The following is a 17,963-nucleotide window of genomic DNA, read 5'->3' as shown; positions in this document are numbered from 1 at the left end:
TGAATCCACTCAAATGAAAGCATGAGCATGGAGCAAGGCTTTCATGATACCATAGTTAAAACAATCAACCCAGCTCGGTGGCACTAAGGTCTACAAAATTAGGTTTTTTCCAGGTAGTTTTGAAAACACTCAACCCTACTTGAGTTCCTTTCTTGTTTAACTAGATGCTTTCATTCATTTAAAAAACAGAACAAAAAAGAAGAAGCTTCCACAGAGTTAGCAAAGTAACACGTGATCCGAGATCTTCATGCTAATAGCAATCGCAAGTGGTAACAGAACTCATGTTCTAGAAGCACGTCTATACTTGGAGTCCATTACAGTTTAACAGCTGACCAATTAGCTTATACTAGAAGTGATCTTCAGATCCTAAATTCAAAAATTCAGAACCAAAGTAGTAGTAGTAATAATACACAAATGAGTACAGCAGATGGCCGGTAGAATATTACAAGAAGCCATGCAAAGCAACCAACCATTGAAGTAGGAAGTCAGCAGCACATCTACCATGTATAACTTGCATCAGCAGCAAGTACAAAATCATCTAACACAACACAGAAGAAACAAAACAAACTAAAGACTAGCTTCTTAACCTGCTCTACTTACAAATCTAAATCTGGAGCCACTAAATCGAGAACTTACTTTAAGCTTTGGTAATCATTGTTTACCACGGGACAGATCCTCTCCAGCAGCAACCAATCACCGTGCTCTGGAGAATCTATCCATCTTGTTTCCATGAGGCGCCGTTTTGGCACTCCAACCACTTCTTTTGATGCTCCCACCACCATCATCGCATCCTAAAAAAACCGACTCTTCAGTTCCCAACAAACCAAAAGATGGTGACTTTTCCCTTTCCGTAAAGACAGATGCAACTTCCAGAAGCGACCCATCTTTTAAGACACGTGTCGTCTACCCATCTCCTGATCCAATTCCTGTGGTGCCCATCGTGCTCCACTCTGATCACACCATCAGCTCTCAACCATCATTATCATTTCCCAAGATCTAACCACCGTTGATCTTGGTGATCTGAATTCCCTGAACTACCATCCAGCGGCTCCGCTTTAACGTCAGATTCGTGCTCTTTCCCTTCCGTTTGTTGCCGATTACCCTGCTCCTCCTCCTCCTCCTCGTCTATCCTCACGCGCTTGAATCCAATAGAAACCCCAAACAGTCTCGGGCTCACCTCCGACTCCGTAGCCGCCGCTCCGCCCCTGGGTCTACCACTAACCGCCACTTCATCCGCCACCGGCAACAATTCCAAAGCGGCCTTGACTTCCGCCAAATTATTATTGCTATTTCCACTATTACCCTCTAACTGAGGGGATGCGTAATTATTCATCAACACCATTATATTATTACACAGACCTCTCAACTGAGTCAACTCGTGGCTCAGCGCCGAGTTCTCCTTCCTCAACCTCTCGTTCTCCTCCAGAATCTCCGGCGTCGTCGTGCAGCTCGTCGTCCGGAGAAACGAGTTTGCTCCTCCCGCCGTCCCTGCCCCGCCAGGAGACGACGTGGACGATATTCCCTGGTCATCACCAGAGTTAGCAGGAGAAACCGCTCTCGCCACCGTGGGGATGGCGGCGACCGTAACGGAGGCGGAAGTTACAGCTGATGCCGCCATCGGAGATATTTTCCTGCGCTGAATATCGCGGAGAAGTGCTTTCTCGCCTCGCCGGAAACAGTCATTCGCGAATTCCCATCGATCGGGTACCACCTTTCTAAATCCCTATAAAAAATAGCATAAAAATAATAACTAAAACTTTAAGCAGAATTAAACAAACAAGACAGGACGACTTAATGATTTAATTCGAGTAAAATTAAATGCTTACGTATGTGTTGAGTTGGCGAACGAAGCTAGAGAAGTTGTTGTGCTTGAAATATTTAGGCAACAAGTCTCTAGCGAACTCTGCAGGACGCCACACTATGAAGGTTGATCCATCGTCGTTCCATGAAATCAAGTCATCAACCGACGGGTCATCGACTAGCTGATAGGTTTTGGTTAAAAATGGAGTTGGGAGAGATCTTTGCGAATCTCCCGATCCTGATGGTGGTCCGCCAGCTGCTGCTCCGCCGCCACATGCGGCGGGTGATTCGCCAGTTTGCTCCACAGGCAATGGCGGCATGGAAGGTTCGATATTAGATCCCGAACCCTAACAAAAGACTGGAAGCAAAGGAAATATATTTCAGAAAAAGGAACAAAGATACATACAGAAAAGAGAATAACAGTATCAATCCTCTGTTTGGTTTTTCTAGAAAGTGTAGGATAGTAAAACCAATAAAGAAAAGCGAGGAAATCAATTGTTATAAAATTTGACGAAGCTAAATTTAACTGCTAAAAACTATTATAACATGAGTTACTCCTCCTCATCCTTAACAATGAAAACTGAAACAACAACATAAGAGGTTTCAATTTTTAAGATATCAAAATATCCTGCAGTTTCTCCTTGTTTTTCCGGTCGATATAGAAGTGCTAGAACAAGGAAACTAAATCAGTAAGAATCTTGTCATTCATACCCGAAGAAAGTAAAAAAAATGTCAGATTCATCTTTCCTTATATATTCCAGAGGTGGTGAAATTCTCTCACCAAACAAACAGAAAATACACGAAGCGACGTTTATCAAACTCGACGGGAGCCTAGCTAGGGCTTAATGAAACGGCATGTAAGGAAGAACCGCCGACCGATAGGAGGTAGCGAAGATTGACGTTGGAATTTGAGATTGCGAGAGAGAGAGAGAGAGAGAGAGAGGGTGGGGTTAGGTTTTTGTTGTTTCTAGAAGTTTCTGGGTGGAGTAAATGATAAGGAGAGGAAAGAGAAAATCGTGGGTTCGAGAAGGAAAGGGAATTAAAAGGGCAAAAGAGGGTAAGGGCCCCCACGTACACACATAGATTAGATAATTTAGATGGATTGGAGCGGATAGGAAGGCGCCAGAAGGTGTGCGTGGTGGCTTCTTTTTATGTCATTTCCAGAAGTTTCTCTTAATAGCAACACGTCATCGTTTTTTTTACTCACAAAATTTATTTACTGATTGGGTTTGGAAAGAATCGTGGTAGGATATTATTGATAATGGACAAACCCAATACCAGCCCATGTTTCTCCATCACAAAGGCTCGGTTATCAAAGAATCGTGGTAGTATGTATTTTGCTTGGTTTTTTTAAAGATATAATTTTTTAAAAGCACAAATTAATTTTATAAATATAAAAAATATATAATTTTTATGAGTTTCACAAAAAAAAAAATATACCTCTGGGCCAAACACCCCTTAATCATCAATGATTTATTTTTTTTATTTTCTTTCAGTTTTTATAATTAATTATTAAGTATTATTATTAATTATCAAATATGGATTAAAATAGTAATCCATATTTTTTTCATTTGACCATTTTTTTTCATTTGATTTTTTTTTTAATTTATAGGAATTTAGAGTTGATAATTTATTTTGATTTATTTTTTATATAGTTATCGCGGTATCAAAAAAATATCTTAGCATCATATTAGTATCAGAAAAATATCATAGCATTACGGTATGGTCTATATTTTAAAAAGTTCATTTAAATAAAAAATAATTTAAAAAAAACTAGGATATTAACTTTGTGGAGTCAATGACCCGGTTTGCTAGTTTAGCGAGGTAATCCTGGTTGTCTCGATTCATGGGTTTATCGGTGGTTTTTTTTTTTAACTAATTGAACTCGATTATATGTTCATCTATTTTTCTCTTTATCGTATAGTTAAAAAAATAATTTTTAAAAAACATGTTATTAAATTTTAGAAAATTCATGGGCCTGTTAACGGGTTTAGCAAGTTTAACTTTTCTCTTTTTTTTTTTTATATCTTTCGATAGTGAGCTGATTGAGAATTGAGTTTCATAATTTGTTTCGTTTTGCTTCTACAAGGTTATCATAGTCTTAAAAAAAAGTCTCGGTATTGATTTGACGTTCAATTTTATAATCGTCTATTTTTGTTATCATATAGTTAAATAAAAAATAATTTAGAAAAAAAGAGTTTTTAATCTCAATGGAGTCCATTACCTAGTTTGTGGGTTTGATGTGTTGACTCGGGTTACCTGATTCATGAGCTTAGTTAGTTTAGACATCAAACCTGATATGTTTGTTTTTTAGTTTTTTAGTCTTTTAATTTTTCTAGTTGTTTTTTTAATTTCATTCTTCTTTAGTATTGGATTGGTTAGGAAATTGAATTTATGGTTTATTTTTTTTCTACTTTTTATAGTGTTATCATGATCTTAAATAAATATCTTTTTTAGGGTTGATGCTTGATTTTGTAAGCATCTAATTTTATCATAAAATAAAATAAAAATAATTTAAAAGTAACAAAGTTATTAAACCCATTGATGTCTATGATCCAGGTCGTAGGGTGATCGATGTCGATTCAATTTGACATCATTTCAATATAAAAAAATTATTATTTTAAAGTTTTCTTAAAATTAATGTAATATTTTTACCAATCATCTAAGTTATCTTTTAACCTATTAAATTGAATGATTCATTTTGAATTAGTTTTCATGCAGTTTAATTTAAAATTTGAGTTATACAAGTTGTCAAGTTGAAAGATTTTAAAATTAAACTAATTGAATGTTAAAAAATTCTTTATACTATTTATATTTTTTTATTTAAAAAAAATAATTCAACTCACAGTATTCCGCAGCAAATATACTAATATTCTATTATGTCACGGGCAAATATACTAATACTCTATTATGTCATGCGTGCTTCAGAAAAAAGAAATGTTTGCCTTTGAAAGCTCTCAAGCATACACGTAAGGATATTAGTGGAGTAATTTCATTAAAAAAAAAAACTACAAATGCAAGGAAAGTTACTCTGCCCTAATATACATATATATTACATCATTACTATATTGATATTTGATCCTTAAAACTTCAACTAGATATTGAAAGTAATATAGTTTTTTTCATTATTATATAATTGTTTTTTTTTTGCTAACTGTACATGATCGGTTTGGTAATTTTATTTTTTAATATACAGTAAAATTACTCATTTAACTTTGAAATTAAATAATCTAAAACTATTGAGATGCTTGGTAAATGCTGCTGCTGCTGCTGTGATGTTTGTTTTATACAAAAGGTTGATATCCAGGCCAAATTTGAAGAAGAAAAGAAGGCGAATCTGGGAAAGCTATAGAAAGGATGAGTTTGATTGCTGCATCTTTTATTTATTTTTTTGGGTTTTGAATATGGACCTGTAATGAATTCTGTGTTTTTTCATGGCAAACTAAAATAAATGGGGGAATTTGTTCGTAAACCTAATCTTATATCGGGACTGATAATGATGTACGTTATGATATGTGTCAGCCCAACTACTCAAAGTGTGGTGGCTGGAGGTTGCCATGTGTCAAATAAATTGTGGCTGTTCAATGTCTGTATGAGAATCCTATGCCATGAATCTAAATTATGTGGTGTTCTTTTGTGTCTGATTTCAACAGCAACATGAGGTGTTAAAAAATTATTTCTGTAGTGCCTGAACCTCTAACTATTTGACTCTTCGGCTCCTATGTTTGTTTGTCAAGCTCACCCTGCAGCCTACGTTGTCTAATTAAATAGGATATTTTCCGATCAACGAAATTACCGCAAGCAAGATCAGTGCTATGAATTAACACACCTTTAGAGTTCTTTAGGTGGATTCCATCTGTGTTTGGACTGTCTTCGGGAGAGGAGGAGCATGCGCGCACCGCGAGTACTCCTACTGGGTTGTCAAACTTGAGGTCGCATTGTGGGCTGTTTTGAATTGTTATGCCTGTGATTGTCGCATTGAAACTTCCATAAAATCTTAGCACCTGCAAAAAGAAAGCATGTCAATCATGTTATAAAGTGCATATGAACTGCGATAGAAATCTTGATAGTTTTCTTGAAGTCCTTACTGCATCCGGGCTTGATGCTTGGCATTTTCCCGCTGAGCTCCCTTCTTATCTACAACACAGTTCAGAAAAGAGACATTATCAGATTTAGATAGATACTGCAGATAATAATTGTAGTGGAAGGTACAAATTGAAGTTAATTATCGATATTGGTGGATGTTGTTGTACTCTGTTGTTTAGCAGTATAATTAATTGCGATTCATTGTCTATAGGATCTTCAAACGGGTGGTCTTGCCACCATTTTGAGCCACTTCCATCTATGGTGTCTTTCCATGAACTGTGCTTCCTACAAGCTTGGTGAATTCAAGCCACTACAAGAGATCTCTACCCTGAGCATCGATTGTTGGGGCAATAATTGTGCCATCAAACTGGGAAGAAGATTCATTGCATCATCATTCACCAATATGGAATGCATGAATGGCTGTCATTTTCTCTGCTAACAAATTCTATATTTGATGCTTGCTTGGTTGCTAACACATTCATGAATAGTTTTTTTAATTGCTAAGCTTTTTCTTTTTCTACTGTCATATCCTCTCTTGGCTGTGCTTCATGGTTTGTGCCAGCTCTTGCACCTTTGCGGCTCCTTTTAGGTTGTGGTTGATGAGGTTTGTTCTTCTTTACCTCGGTTTCAGTTGCACCACCTATTCTGCAGATTACTTTCCCTTTTTGTTTTCTGCGGCACCAAGCTGACTTTGCTCGCGGCTTTTGCTATCCTAATTTGGATGGTTTGATTCCTTTAGTTTGTATGTTCTGCTGCTTCGTTGTTCATGCCTTTAGGCTCTTACCTTTTAGTTTTCTTTTTGATGATGTTCGACCTCAGGTGTGCTTACTGTTTTAGGAAATCTCTCGCAACTTTGCCTGCCCTTTTTTCTAATAGCTGGCGAGGTTCCCTCTTCTATACGTTGCTTTCGTTTGATCGCTCTCTTTTCCCTTTGTTTTTTGATCCCACATTAAGCTGTCTTCGGTCTGTGCTTGCTCTGTCCAAGTTATCATAGCTTTCCTTTTCAACTTTGTATGGCTTTCTACGTTGTTGCCTTTCGTGATGTTTGTTTAGCCATTTTCTATGCTCTCTCGGTTGCGCTTCCTGGTTTAGGACCGCTCATGCATCTTTTCTCCAACAATTGACAAGGTTTGCTATTCTCTGCCTCCATTTCAGTTCCGCCATCTGTTTTGTAGGTTGCTTCTTCTTCTTCTTCTTCTTTTCACTTTTATAACATCAAGTCATCAACATGACTTTGACATTGGCTTTCACTGTACCATTTTGGATGCTTTACTTCCTTTGTTTTGTATAGTTTCTTGCTTTGTGATATATTTTTTGGTCCTAATTTTTTCCTTTTCCCTGTTATCATATCCTGTATGAGGTAACAATTTCACTAAAGTAAGTTCCAGGACTTGCAATTGACATACTGTTCATGTCATTCCTTAATATGACTTTGACATGCATTCCCTTTCAACATTTGTATGCTAATCTAATAGAAGGAAATCGCAAGAAAATAAAAAAATAAAACTTTTAAAAAAAATCAGCTAAAAAAAAAGGAGGGAACAAAGAAAATACAAGTGAACCTTTTAAATCTAGTCTAATTTTAAAAACTTACAACTCGTTAAATTCTAGACTCGAGTTCAATCAAGAAGCTTAATTGTCAGCCAAATTAGTTTTAAAGAATGAAATCATTGAAAAAATATTAATAAAAGAACCTGTAAAAGCAAAAAGAAAACAATAAAAAGAATTATGATAAAGTTTGAGAGAAAACACATGAGGAGGATGAAATTTGAAAAAAAAAATTAAAATAATCCCAAACAAGATAAATAGCAATTAAAATAATTACTATTAAATTTGAAAAATTAAAAAGTCATAGAGGATGAAATTGAAAAAAATATAATTTGATAGATTGTTTATAAATTAAAAAATGATTGGGGTGAAATTGAAAAACAATTATAGAGGGCTAACCCAATAGAATCAAACCTAAGAAAATAAGAAAAGAAAAAACAAAGAAAAAAAAGGAAAAAATCAAGTAATCTCGGGTGAACTTCCTAAACTTGGTCTAATTTTTAAAACCTGTAACTTGTAAAATCCTAAACCTGGGTTCAATCAAGAAACTTAGCTCTCAATATATTTAATTTTAAAGGATGAAATCGTTGAGAAAATATTAATCAGAAAAACTTGCAAAAGAAAAAAAAACAATGCGATAAAATTTGACAAAAAAAACCCGAAGATGATGGTTTTTTTAAAAATAAAAATAACCACAAACAAAATAAGTTGTAATGATAACAATGAGGACCAATTTTGAAAGATAAAAAAAAATCATAGAAGACAAAATTGAAAAACATTTGTTATTTGATAAATTCCTTTTAGATAAAAAAAAAAATGGTAAAGGGTGAAATAGAAAGAAATTGTTGAGGGCTAACCCAATATAATTAAACCGTAAAAAAAAAAACCCAAAAAAAAAAAAAACAGAAAACATCAGTCTAGAAAAAAAAACAACTAAACCTAGTGAACCTCTTAAAGCTGGTTTAATCTCTAAAAATCACAACAAGTGAAATCATTGATCTAGATTTAATCAAGAAGCTTAATTCTCAATTACTTTAATTTCGATGGATGAGATCAGTAAAAACATATTTTTTTAAAAAACTGCAAAAGTAATTAAAATAATGAGGATAAGATTTGATAGAAAAATCCAAGAAGGTTGCAATTTAAAAAAAAATCATAATAAAATAAACTACAATTGAATGAATGTAAACCAAATTTTAAAGATAAAATAATAATAAAAATGATAGATTAAAAACAATCAGGTGAAATAAAAAAATATTTAAATTTAATATACTATTTATATATTTAAAAAAGTCAGGGGAGTGAAATTGAAAATCATCTGTAATTTGATAGATTATTTATAGATTAAAAAATAGTAGAGGTGAAATTAAAAAAACATCTATAATTTTATAGCTTATTCTAAAATAAAAAAATAGTAATTAAAAGTATAAGGACCAAATATCAAGAGAGAAAAAATTAAAAGGGTTACTTCAAAATTTTGCAGGGACTGACGCAAAACTCGAGGAGCAGAAGAAGGAAAAAAAACAAAATGTTTATTGGCAACAAACCACCATGAATCTTGAAAAACATATCGTACCATTGTGTAAAGGGCATTGAGATCTTCTAACCGCCGCCCTGGAAGGCTGCATTCAGTATCTAGACGGACTTTTACGCGTTGCCTAAACGGCATAGGGCCGTCCATAAGGCACACGCCAACAAGTTTTTTAATAATTATATCTAATATATATAATTTACAACAATGCTCCTGAATACTCTTGAAAATTACTTAAAAAACAAAATAAAATGATAAAAAAAACCTTGCGGGAGTTCAATTATTTTTATCTTCAAGAACATCAAAATAAGATAAAAATAATTATTCTATTCTAAAAAATTGAAAATACAAAAATGTCTATTCCTATACTGTCTCTGAAGTTGGAACTCTGAAGAATAAATCTTCAAGTGGCGATAAAGAAACTCGGAAAAAAACAGAGATAGAAGTAGTGATTGTGGCTTCGTCTAGAGAGCTAGGTATGCAACTAGCGAGAGAGATTGAGAAGCTGTTAGGACATGAAAACAAGAGAGTGGTTCAGCAGCTTGTAGGTGGTGCAAACCGGTCAAGACAGGAAAAAGCTTTAAAGAAAAACAAGCCGTTGATTGTTGTGGTTACACCCGGCAGGATTGCAAAGATTGGTGCAGCTGGCAAACTTCATATATACCCATGGTTGTCGTTATTTGGTCTTAGATGAAATTGATGAGCTTCTTTCATTTCACTTCCAGGAGGACATGCACTGGATATTGGAACATGTAGGGAGCAGATCAGGTGCAGACCCTTGAGGACAAAAAAGTCCGCTTGCGAGACGGGCTGATCGTCAGGCTTTAATGGTATCAGCAACAGTGCCATTTTCTGTCGTCAGGGCTGCTAGGAACTGAGCATGTGACCCACTTGTTGTCCAGGCAAAAAGTGTCTTTCCACTTGAGTCTCTTGCTCATGGAACTGATTATCTTTCCAGGCGTACTTCTAATTCAAGCTCAGACTCAAATTTGCAGCCTCAGGCAACGGTACAGAGCCTTCCTCCAGCATTGAAACACCACATGGTTGCAGCATAAGGTTGATACTTTGAGAAGATGTGTTCATGCACTGGAGGCGCAGTCTGTGATAGCCTTCATGAACCATACAAGGCAACTAAAAGATGCTGTCTTCAAACTAGAGGCTCGTGGGATGAATGCTGCAGGGCTCCATGGGGATCTTGGCAAGCTTGGTAGGTCACCAATTCTAAAGAAATTTAAAAGCGGGCAGGTGAGAGTCCTTGTAACGAATGAACTTGCGGCAAGGGGTTTGGATGTTCCAGAGTGTGATCTTGTTGTCAATCTTGACTTGCCTACGGACCCAATTCATTATGCACATCGAGCTGGCAGGACTGTCCGACTTGGTAGGAAGGGCCCTGTGTTGACAATTTGCGAGGAGCCAGAAGTGTTTGTTGTGAAGAAACTGCAGAAGCTGCTTGGGGTCTCTATTCCTGATGCGATTTTACAGAGGGCAAGCTTGTTGTCACTGAAAAGCGGAGAAACATGCGGAGGCCTTAAGGTGATGGATAGGTTACTCATTATATCTTTTGGTTTTACTTGTTTCCATCAAGATAACGGGTATATTTTAGGGCATAGTCAATCCCTAATGTTTTCTTAAGCAGCTTGTTGCAGCTAGATTATGTTGAATTTGAAGCTTATTATGAGATATTCTGTTTTTAGAGCTTAAAGCAATAGTTACCACATATGAAGCCTATGATTATGACCTTCAAATAAAACAGCTCAAAAGCAACTCATTTACCGGGCATTAATCCAGTAGTAACAACCTACACAACCTAACACCCAATCATGTTTAACCTGGAAAAAAAAGGAAGGAAAATGATCGTATTTCATACGATTGAAGAAGCAGCCGAGATGATATTACACCAGGCATGCCGGTAAAGGGGATTCCTTTTCTACATGCAAATCGGAGATGATTTGTTGTGATTAGGAAAGAATGCTAGGATTTTAAGCAGGCACGAGCTGCGTCACCAGATGATTCTCTTACATTGCTTGAAGCTGATAACAGAGTGCATATCACAATGACAAGGAAAGTCACAATCGACACGGTCGTGGAAATGATGACCGCCTTCCAGATATATAGATGCAGTTTTATCAATCTGTTGGATGGCCAATATTGCTACCCAACTAGAAGAAATCAGAAGATAGCCTGCCACCTTTAAATGCTTGCAAAAATATTAGCCATCGAGGAAATATATTTTCCGGATAGAGAAAAGGAAAAAAAAACATTGAGAGAGGAACTACAAGTGTTGTTTTAAGCTTCTCTGAAACCGCACTATATCAAGGATGAAGCTCATGTAATCCGAGTACATGTCTGAGATGAGGATGCCTCTGTGTTTGCTGTCACAAACAACTTCGAAGAGTTGGAAAGCAGAATAAACGAACACTAAAACAGATGCAATGAAGCAGTACCTCCATACAGAAGTAGAGAAATCAGATTATTAATTGTTGACAAATATACCATATTGATGTATCAATATATCTTTGCTTAAAAGTTCATGATTAAAAGGGTTAAAAACAGGTAATAACCCAATGTATTTAGGTTTGGTTGGACACCAAGCCTAGGTGACATGGGTCTAACATTGTTTTCATGCTAATATCCTTGGATTCAGCTATGTATTTGGTCTAAATGCATGTGGGTCTGGCAAGACGCCAGACCCAAATATTTTTGGATTTGACTATGTGCCAAGCCCAATTGCATGTAGGTCTGGCAAGGCGCCAGACCCAAATATCCTTAAGTTGACTACGTGTTGAGCCCAAGTACATGTGAATCTGTCAAGGTGCCAGATTCAAATGTCTTGGGTTCAATTATACGCTGAACCCAAGTGCATATGAATCTAGCAAGACGTCAAACCCAACTGTCTTTGGTTTAATTATGTGTTAAGCCCAGATTTATGCGGGTTTGGCAAGATGCAAGACTCCTCTACCTTAGGTTCAGCTATGTGCTGAGCCTATATGCATATAGGTATGGTAAGGTGTCAGATCCTTCACCCTTGATTCCAAACCCAATACATATAGAGATGATAATCTTTTTAGGCCCCATGTTGGGTCACGTGGATTTATTTTTTTATTTTCATATCTTTTAACATAAAATGTCTTTTAACTCCACCTATAAAGAAGTCCTTTTTGTACTTGTGATCGGTTGACAAGAGCCTCAATTGGCAATAAAAAAATAAGATGATTTACCACTATTTGTTACGGTGAAGGCCTTGTTGTTTTCTATATAGTATGAACATACTAGTGTTACATACATGCTCTAACCAGAAACCATCTTATACATATAAAAATCATTGATAATTCACTTCAAAGATGTCTTCATCTAAAAATTATGTTTCCTTGAGACACCATTCATTAAATTCCTGAATGACTATAATTGATTCAATTAATCAATTAACGATCGAAGAAAAATATCCATATTCCTACCCGAACTATTAGGACTGGGTACAACCCTAAATAAAAACATGAACTGTGACCTCATACACATTCTTGATGACAAGTTATAAACCGTGAGTATCACTGGGCAATATGAATAGGGTACAACAAATGACTTGAATGGATTAAATTCACTTGTACATAACCCAAGATGTATATTTTGTAGTTCCATTAAAAACTAAGGATGTACCATATTAAACGACTTTTAGGCTTCATCATCGGAAGGATGCACCATGACTTTATCCATCTTATCATGTGAATAATCTTATGTCATATGCTTAATAGTCTTTGGAGATATGAATAACATTTGCAGTCTGATTGAGAACCATCTCAATTTTTTATGTGTGACAAGAGTTCTTCCCCTATCAGTATTGAGTTTATATCGAGAATGCCCATATGTTTTATACTCGATAAAATCTGTATTTTCATAGTAGTATAACATGCAAAAGTTTAGACATATGCCAAAATTTTGGTATCCTAGGTCAAAGAGTTTCATCATGGATTTATCAGCATAAAAGTTTTCTTTCAACCTATTCCCTTCAAATAAAATGCTTCTCGCTTATTTGATGATTCTTTCATAACCGGCCTCACTCAACCCATGATTTGACTTGATAGTGAACACTTATGCAATGACCAATAATTTACTGTGACTTGTGCACCCATCCTATAATGGTTCATCGAGATCTTTCAAAAGTTCAAAAAACCTAGTTGTGTCTACATTTGATTCTTAATCTACAATTGAGCATTCACATGCATAATCCTGATTCATTCTTATTGCATTTATCATCATACTTCTATCAGGATTACTATTATCATTTACAACTCCATGCACGTTGCTATAACTAGAAGTTGAACTAACTATCCTTTCTACCATGGCCTCATAAGGAATATTGGGTTCTTTGTGTGCAAACCAACATAAGTATTTCTCCATGAATCCTTTTTGTAGAAGATGCATCGTAACAACATTTGGATCAAGAAACTTTTTATTTTACACATTTTACATGAACATCTAATATCACATCCATTAATATTTTTCAGATTAGATAGTCCATAATTAATAAAACTCTCAACCCCATTACAATAATCCATCATGTGCAAACCTTCAGGCGAAACTCGATATATCAAAGAATGATCATCCACTACTTACATGAGATCTATATAGAATATTGATAACAACATGTACTAATTAATAATATGAAATAAATGAATATCGTTACCCAACTAATTAGCTATCATTGATTGAATTCAAACTTATTCAATATGTTTTAATAGTACGCTTTAATCATTAACAATTTTCTCTATAAAAATTCAAATTCCTTCAAATTTACCTAAAATTCTCAACTAAAAAATAAAATTGACAAAATGTGAAACGCGCCAATTAAATAACCCATTATTTATTTCATTATAAAACATCCAAGTTACAAAATTAAACTCAATTTCATCAAATGACAAATAAATATAATTTTTCAAAATCTCAAACAAAGCTTAACATGTACAAATCATACATTCATACAATAAATTTCTATTGGAAAAAGTTATAAAACAAGTAAATACACAAACAAACTACATATACTACACAAAAATACCAAAAAAATTAACATAAAGAAATGGGTTACAACAAAAAATAGTTAGGTTTAGTTACTTGATATGACAAATCTTAAAAAAAAAAATTGAACCAAAAAAGAGATACTGACAGACTGAGTGTTGAGGTGGTTGTATTTGTGATTATGAGAGCTTGAATTACAACAAAATAAAAGGGCAAAAGGGGTGTTATTTTTTGTAGAAAGAAGAAGAAGAAGAAGAAAAAAAAGAAATGAAGGAGGGAGAAAGGGAGGTCGTGCGACATATTATAACTTAAATATTATCAATGGATTCCTCGATAGAAAATTGTGACGTTTCTTTTTTATTAATAACTTCATCGGCAATATTGACACGTCAGATTTGTCGACAAAAATATCAAGGGAATACTTGCCCATTTTTTACATTCCTTGAATTCCACCAGTAATTCCTTATATGAATACCGGTGAAAACAATGACATTATGTTCCATTGGTAAATGCCACCGAAATTTTCTAACAATATTTTTCCGTCGTTAATTTTATTTGTATTTGACAATTTTGTGGTAATGATAAGCTTGCGTGCCTAGGCTAAAATAATTGTTTTACACCCTTGGCCTACAAATACAAACACCTGGGCCCACACACCTAATTTTTTTTCTTATTTTTAATTTAATAGATGTTGCATTGTTCTTCTACAACTTTTTTTAATCATTAAAGGTTGATCCAGTGACCGAAAAATCAGGATCCAAGTTTTTGAATTTTCAAAAACAAATATTTCAACCATTTTTAACCTAAGAATGTGAAAAAAAATCTTATTGGCCTCTAAAAACCCATTTATAACAACAAAACACATTTTAATCGCTCTAAAAAGTTAGAATGATATCAAGTCTTTTTTTTTTTGCCCGATCTACTTTTCTAGTATAAATGAAAGTAAAAACCACCTTCATTGAGTTTCTCTTTTAAAGTCTAATCTATAAATATCAAAGTTTTGGTAACTAGAATTCAGCCACATGAGAACTTTTTCTCTCCTCAATTTTTTCAACAAATTTCTCTCTTCTCTCTTCTCTCTCAACATTAAAAGATTAAAATGTGATAAAATTGAAGTATAAGATCAAAATATAATAGCATAAAAAACAGGGATGAAAAAATATCAATTTTGATTTTTAATCTCTCAATTTTCTTAACAAAAAGCTAAAACTTGTGCACAATAAAACTTCGATATGACTTAGTTTTTTTTATATATAATCTTTAATAGCTAACACACACCATAGGTTGATTATTATTAATATTATTATCATTATTAGCATAAGGAGGAGTACGTGGAGATTGAAGCATTGACCAAGTGGAAGTCACCATCCTCTTATAGTCAAAATTGAGAGTACAAGTCCTTAACATTCCATGATCATCACGAGGGGTAGAGGGAACGATGAATAAGAGGAAGAGAGAGATTGAATCTATCTTTGATTTGAAGATAAAGATAAGGATTTGAAAAAGAACTCGAAGAGTCTCTCAAATTCTTCCTTATTTACAATTTTGAATCTTTTCTATTTGAATTGATTTACTTCTATCCTTTTATCTTTATTTTTATAATTTTTAATACTTTCCATCTGAATGTATTTGCTCTCATTTTTGTCCTTTCCTTACCCGCTAAATAATCGGATAGATAATGATGTAGCCAGAATATTTTTTTTTTTAAAAAAAGACTAGGAATGTAGTAAGACCATGATTTGCGGGAGAAAACCTAATTTGTCGAGTTTGAGTGAAATTATATGGAAAGTGAGAAAAAAACTGAAAAATTGATTAAATTGAGAAAAAAAAACTTAAAAAATTAAACCGTAAAAAAAAACCGATTAGAATTTTTAAAAAACCAACCAATTCGGTTTTGGTTTTATAAGCCTGAAACCGAAAAAATCGAACCAAACCCAAATCGAAAAAACCGAGCCAAACCGGAAAAAAACTGAGCCAAACCAAACCGAACCAAACCCAAACAAAAAAAACCGAGTCAAACCTGAAAAACCGAGCTAAAACAAAACCGGTCGGTTTGAACCGGTTTTTGTTCTAAAAAACCTAATCGAACTGACACCGAAACTGGTCGGTTTGAATTAGTTCGGTTTTTTTTTAAAAAAAATCAGTTTGGTTATTTTTTTTTATAAAAATTAAACCAAACCGAAAACAATCACCCTAATAAAAACATATTTCTCTTGACACCAAAAATAAATAAATAAATAAATCTTCTGGAAGTGCATTATTGTTGGTGTAGCGTTCCAAAATGGTTACATGTCAAAGGCGAACACTGGGAAAATAAAAGACGACGCAGCCTAATGGACAGAAAGTCGCGTTCTTGTATATTACGCAAGTTAAGGACATGAGGCAGTCCTAAATCCTGACGTAAAATGTGAAATGCTGAAAATATATTTTTATTTATTTTTGATATTAATATATTAAAATGATAAAAAAATATTAATTTAAAATAAATAACTAAAAACGGTTGGATCACAGTAACAAAGGGTACCTTCCTCCTTAAATATTTGCCCCCATCAAGCTCCAAAACGAAAATGATTTGTGCCCAGTTTGGTATTCGTATTTGCATTTGCTAGGCAAAAACTACGATAGAGGTGAAGAGTGACTTTCTATTGTATAAAATAATCTCATATTCATTGTTCTTCAAGGACGTCCTGTTTATTCAAAAAATCTGTGTGGGTTTCCGTTTTGTTCTTGTTCGGAAGAATTTTCCTTGAGCCACATTAATTTGAAGTCTCCAAGTCAGTTCTCTGTGCCTTTTTTCTTCTTCCCTCGATTACTTTCGTCCATAAAAAGCTTTGGGAATTTGTTTAAGTCGTTCCACTATTGTATGTAATAATCTCATGTTCATTAATGTCTTCATTAATTGGCATATTCAAGGACGTCCTGTCTATTAATAAACTTTGGAAATTTGTTAAAGTCGTTGCCCTAAAACTTCCCTTCTACACACCCACACAAATTCAGGATTCAGATATGTGAAATAGGATTTTATTAGTATATTTTTATTAAAAAATATTGAATAAAAAAATATACAAATATAATTTTTTTGAATTTTTGAGTAAATTAAGCTACATGCACAAATTCAACTCAGTAGGTGTATTAAATTCTTTCATTTTCATTATTTAATTGGAGATTAGACTTTGCTATTTTTTTATTTGTTTTCTATAAGATTTTTCATTAATTTTTAAAACAAACCATGTTACCTCAAATCTTTTTATTTATTATTATTTGTTAAATTTAGCTTTTCGAAAAACAAACTTTATTTTATTTTTAAATTAAATTAAATTATTAAACATAAGTATGAGATACTCACTTCAAGATATCTTACTTAGTTTGCTTTCCGAGTTGTTGATCTAATGACATGCGTAGTCTCTTTTGGTGTGTCATGCAGCGGTTCATAATGGTATTAGAATCATCTCAACAAGCTCTTTTTAATGGTGGGCAGTATCCATGTTAAAGCAATAGTGAGTCTTCAACATATTTTTTCTTCCTTTTCTCCCGAGTGTGATATTGAAAGCTCATTTTATCTAATTTATTGTTGCCAATTTTTTTTTTGTTCACTCTATTTACTATCATTATCTTTTTCTTTAAAAATTATATTATTAAATTAACAAATTTTATTAAATTCAATTAAATCAATGATCGATGTCTTAAGTTTTTCTTGCTTATTTGAAAATGTTATCTTAATCTAAACATATTTTTTATGCTAGGAAAAATTTAGGTTAGCTGGTATACCGCGAGCCATAACTAAAATGAAATGAAAACTTTGTTTATATGAATAATGAGCCACCTTAACTAAATTTTTTTTATTTGTGTTTTTTTATTTATTTGATTGCATGTGTTGAAAAACACGATACAAATCACGTTTCCTCAAACTTCGATCCAAAAGTTGCATTACCTTTCAGGATCAATGGAAACACCAAAAAGTGATCAAGGGGATTAAGTAATTGTTGAT

General features: G+C 33.9%; 1 protein-coding gene, 1 long non-coding RNA gene and 1 pseudogene across 3 annotated transcripts; 2 read left to right on the top strand and 1 right to left on the bottom strand.

Annotated features, from left to right (window-relative positions):
- Positions 1–379: 379 nt before the first annotated feature.
- On the bottom strand, positions 380–2,843 carry LOC7478060 (heat stress transcription factor B-2b). 2 transcript variants are annotated; one of them, XM_024590275.2, is made up of 3 exons: positions 2,582–2,843; positions 1,827–2,158; positions 380–1,723 (listed from the first exon to the last, which is right to left on the bottom strand). In XM_024590275.2, the coding sequence occupies exons 2-3, from the start codon at positions 2,118–2,120 to the stop codon at positions 983–985; spliced, it is 1,035 nt and encodes a 344-aa protein (XP_024446043.2). In that variant the 5' UTR covers positions 2,121–2,158; positions 2,582–2,843; the 3' UTR covers positions 380–982. The 2 variants fall into 2 exon arrangements, with proteins under 2 accessions (XP_024446043.2, XP_002298053.2); XM_002298017.4 differs by having other exon boundaries at positions 2,512–2,842.
- Positions 2,844–5,311: 2,468 nt separating this feature from the next.
- LOC112323833 (uncharacterized) lies at positions 5,312–7,132 on the top strand. Its single transcript, XR_008058086.1, has 2 exons — positions 5,312–6,008; positions 6,098–7,132. It is a non-coding gene; the product is annotated as an uncharacterized LOC112323833 (long non-coding RNA).
- Positions 7,133–9,317: 2,185 nt separating this feature from the next.
- Positions 9,318–10,734, top strand: LOC18094436 (DEAD-box ATP-dependent RNA helicase 47, mitochondrial-like; annotated as a pseudogene).
- Positions 10,735–17,963: the final 7,229 nt, after the last annotated feature.

This window comes from Populus trichocarpa, chromosome 1 (assembly GCF_000002775.5).
Source record: "Populus trichocarpa isolate Nisqually-1 chromosome 1, P.trichocarpa_v4.1, whole genome shotgun sequence".
Lineage (NCBI taxonomy): Eukaryota > Viridiplantae > Streptophyta > Magnoliopsida > Malpighiales > Salicaceae > Populus > Populus trichocarpa.
Note: the sequence above shows the minus strand (reverse complement) of the source record. Positions and strands in the feature narration are given on the sequence as shown.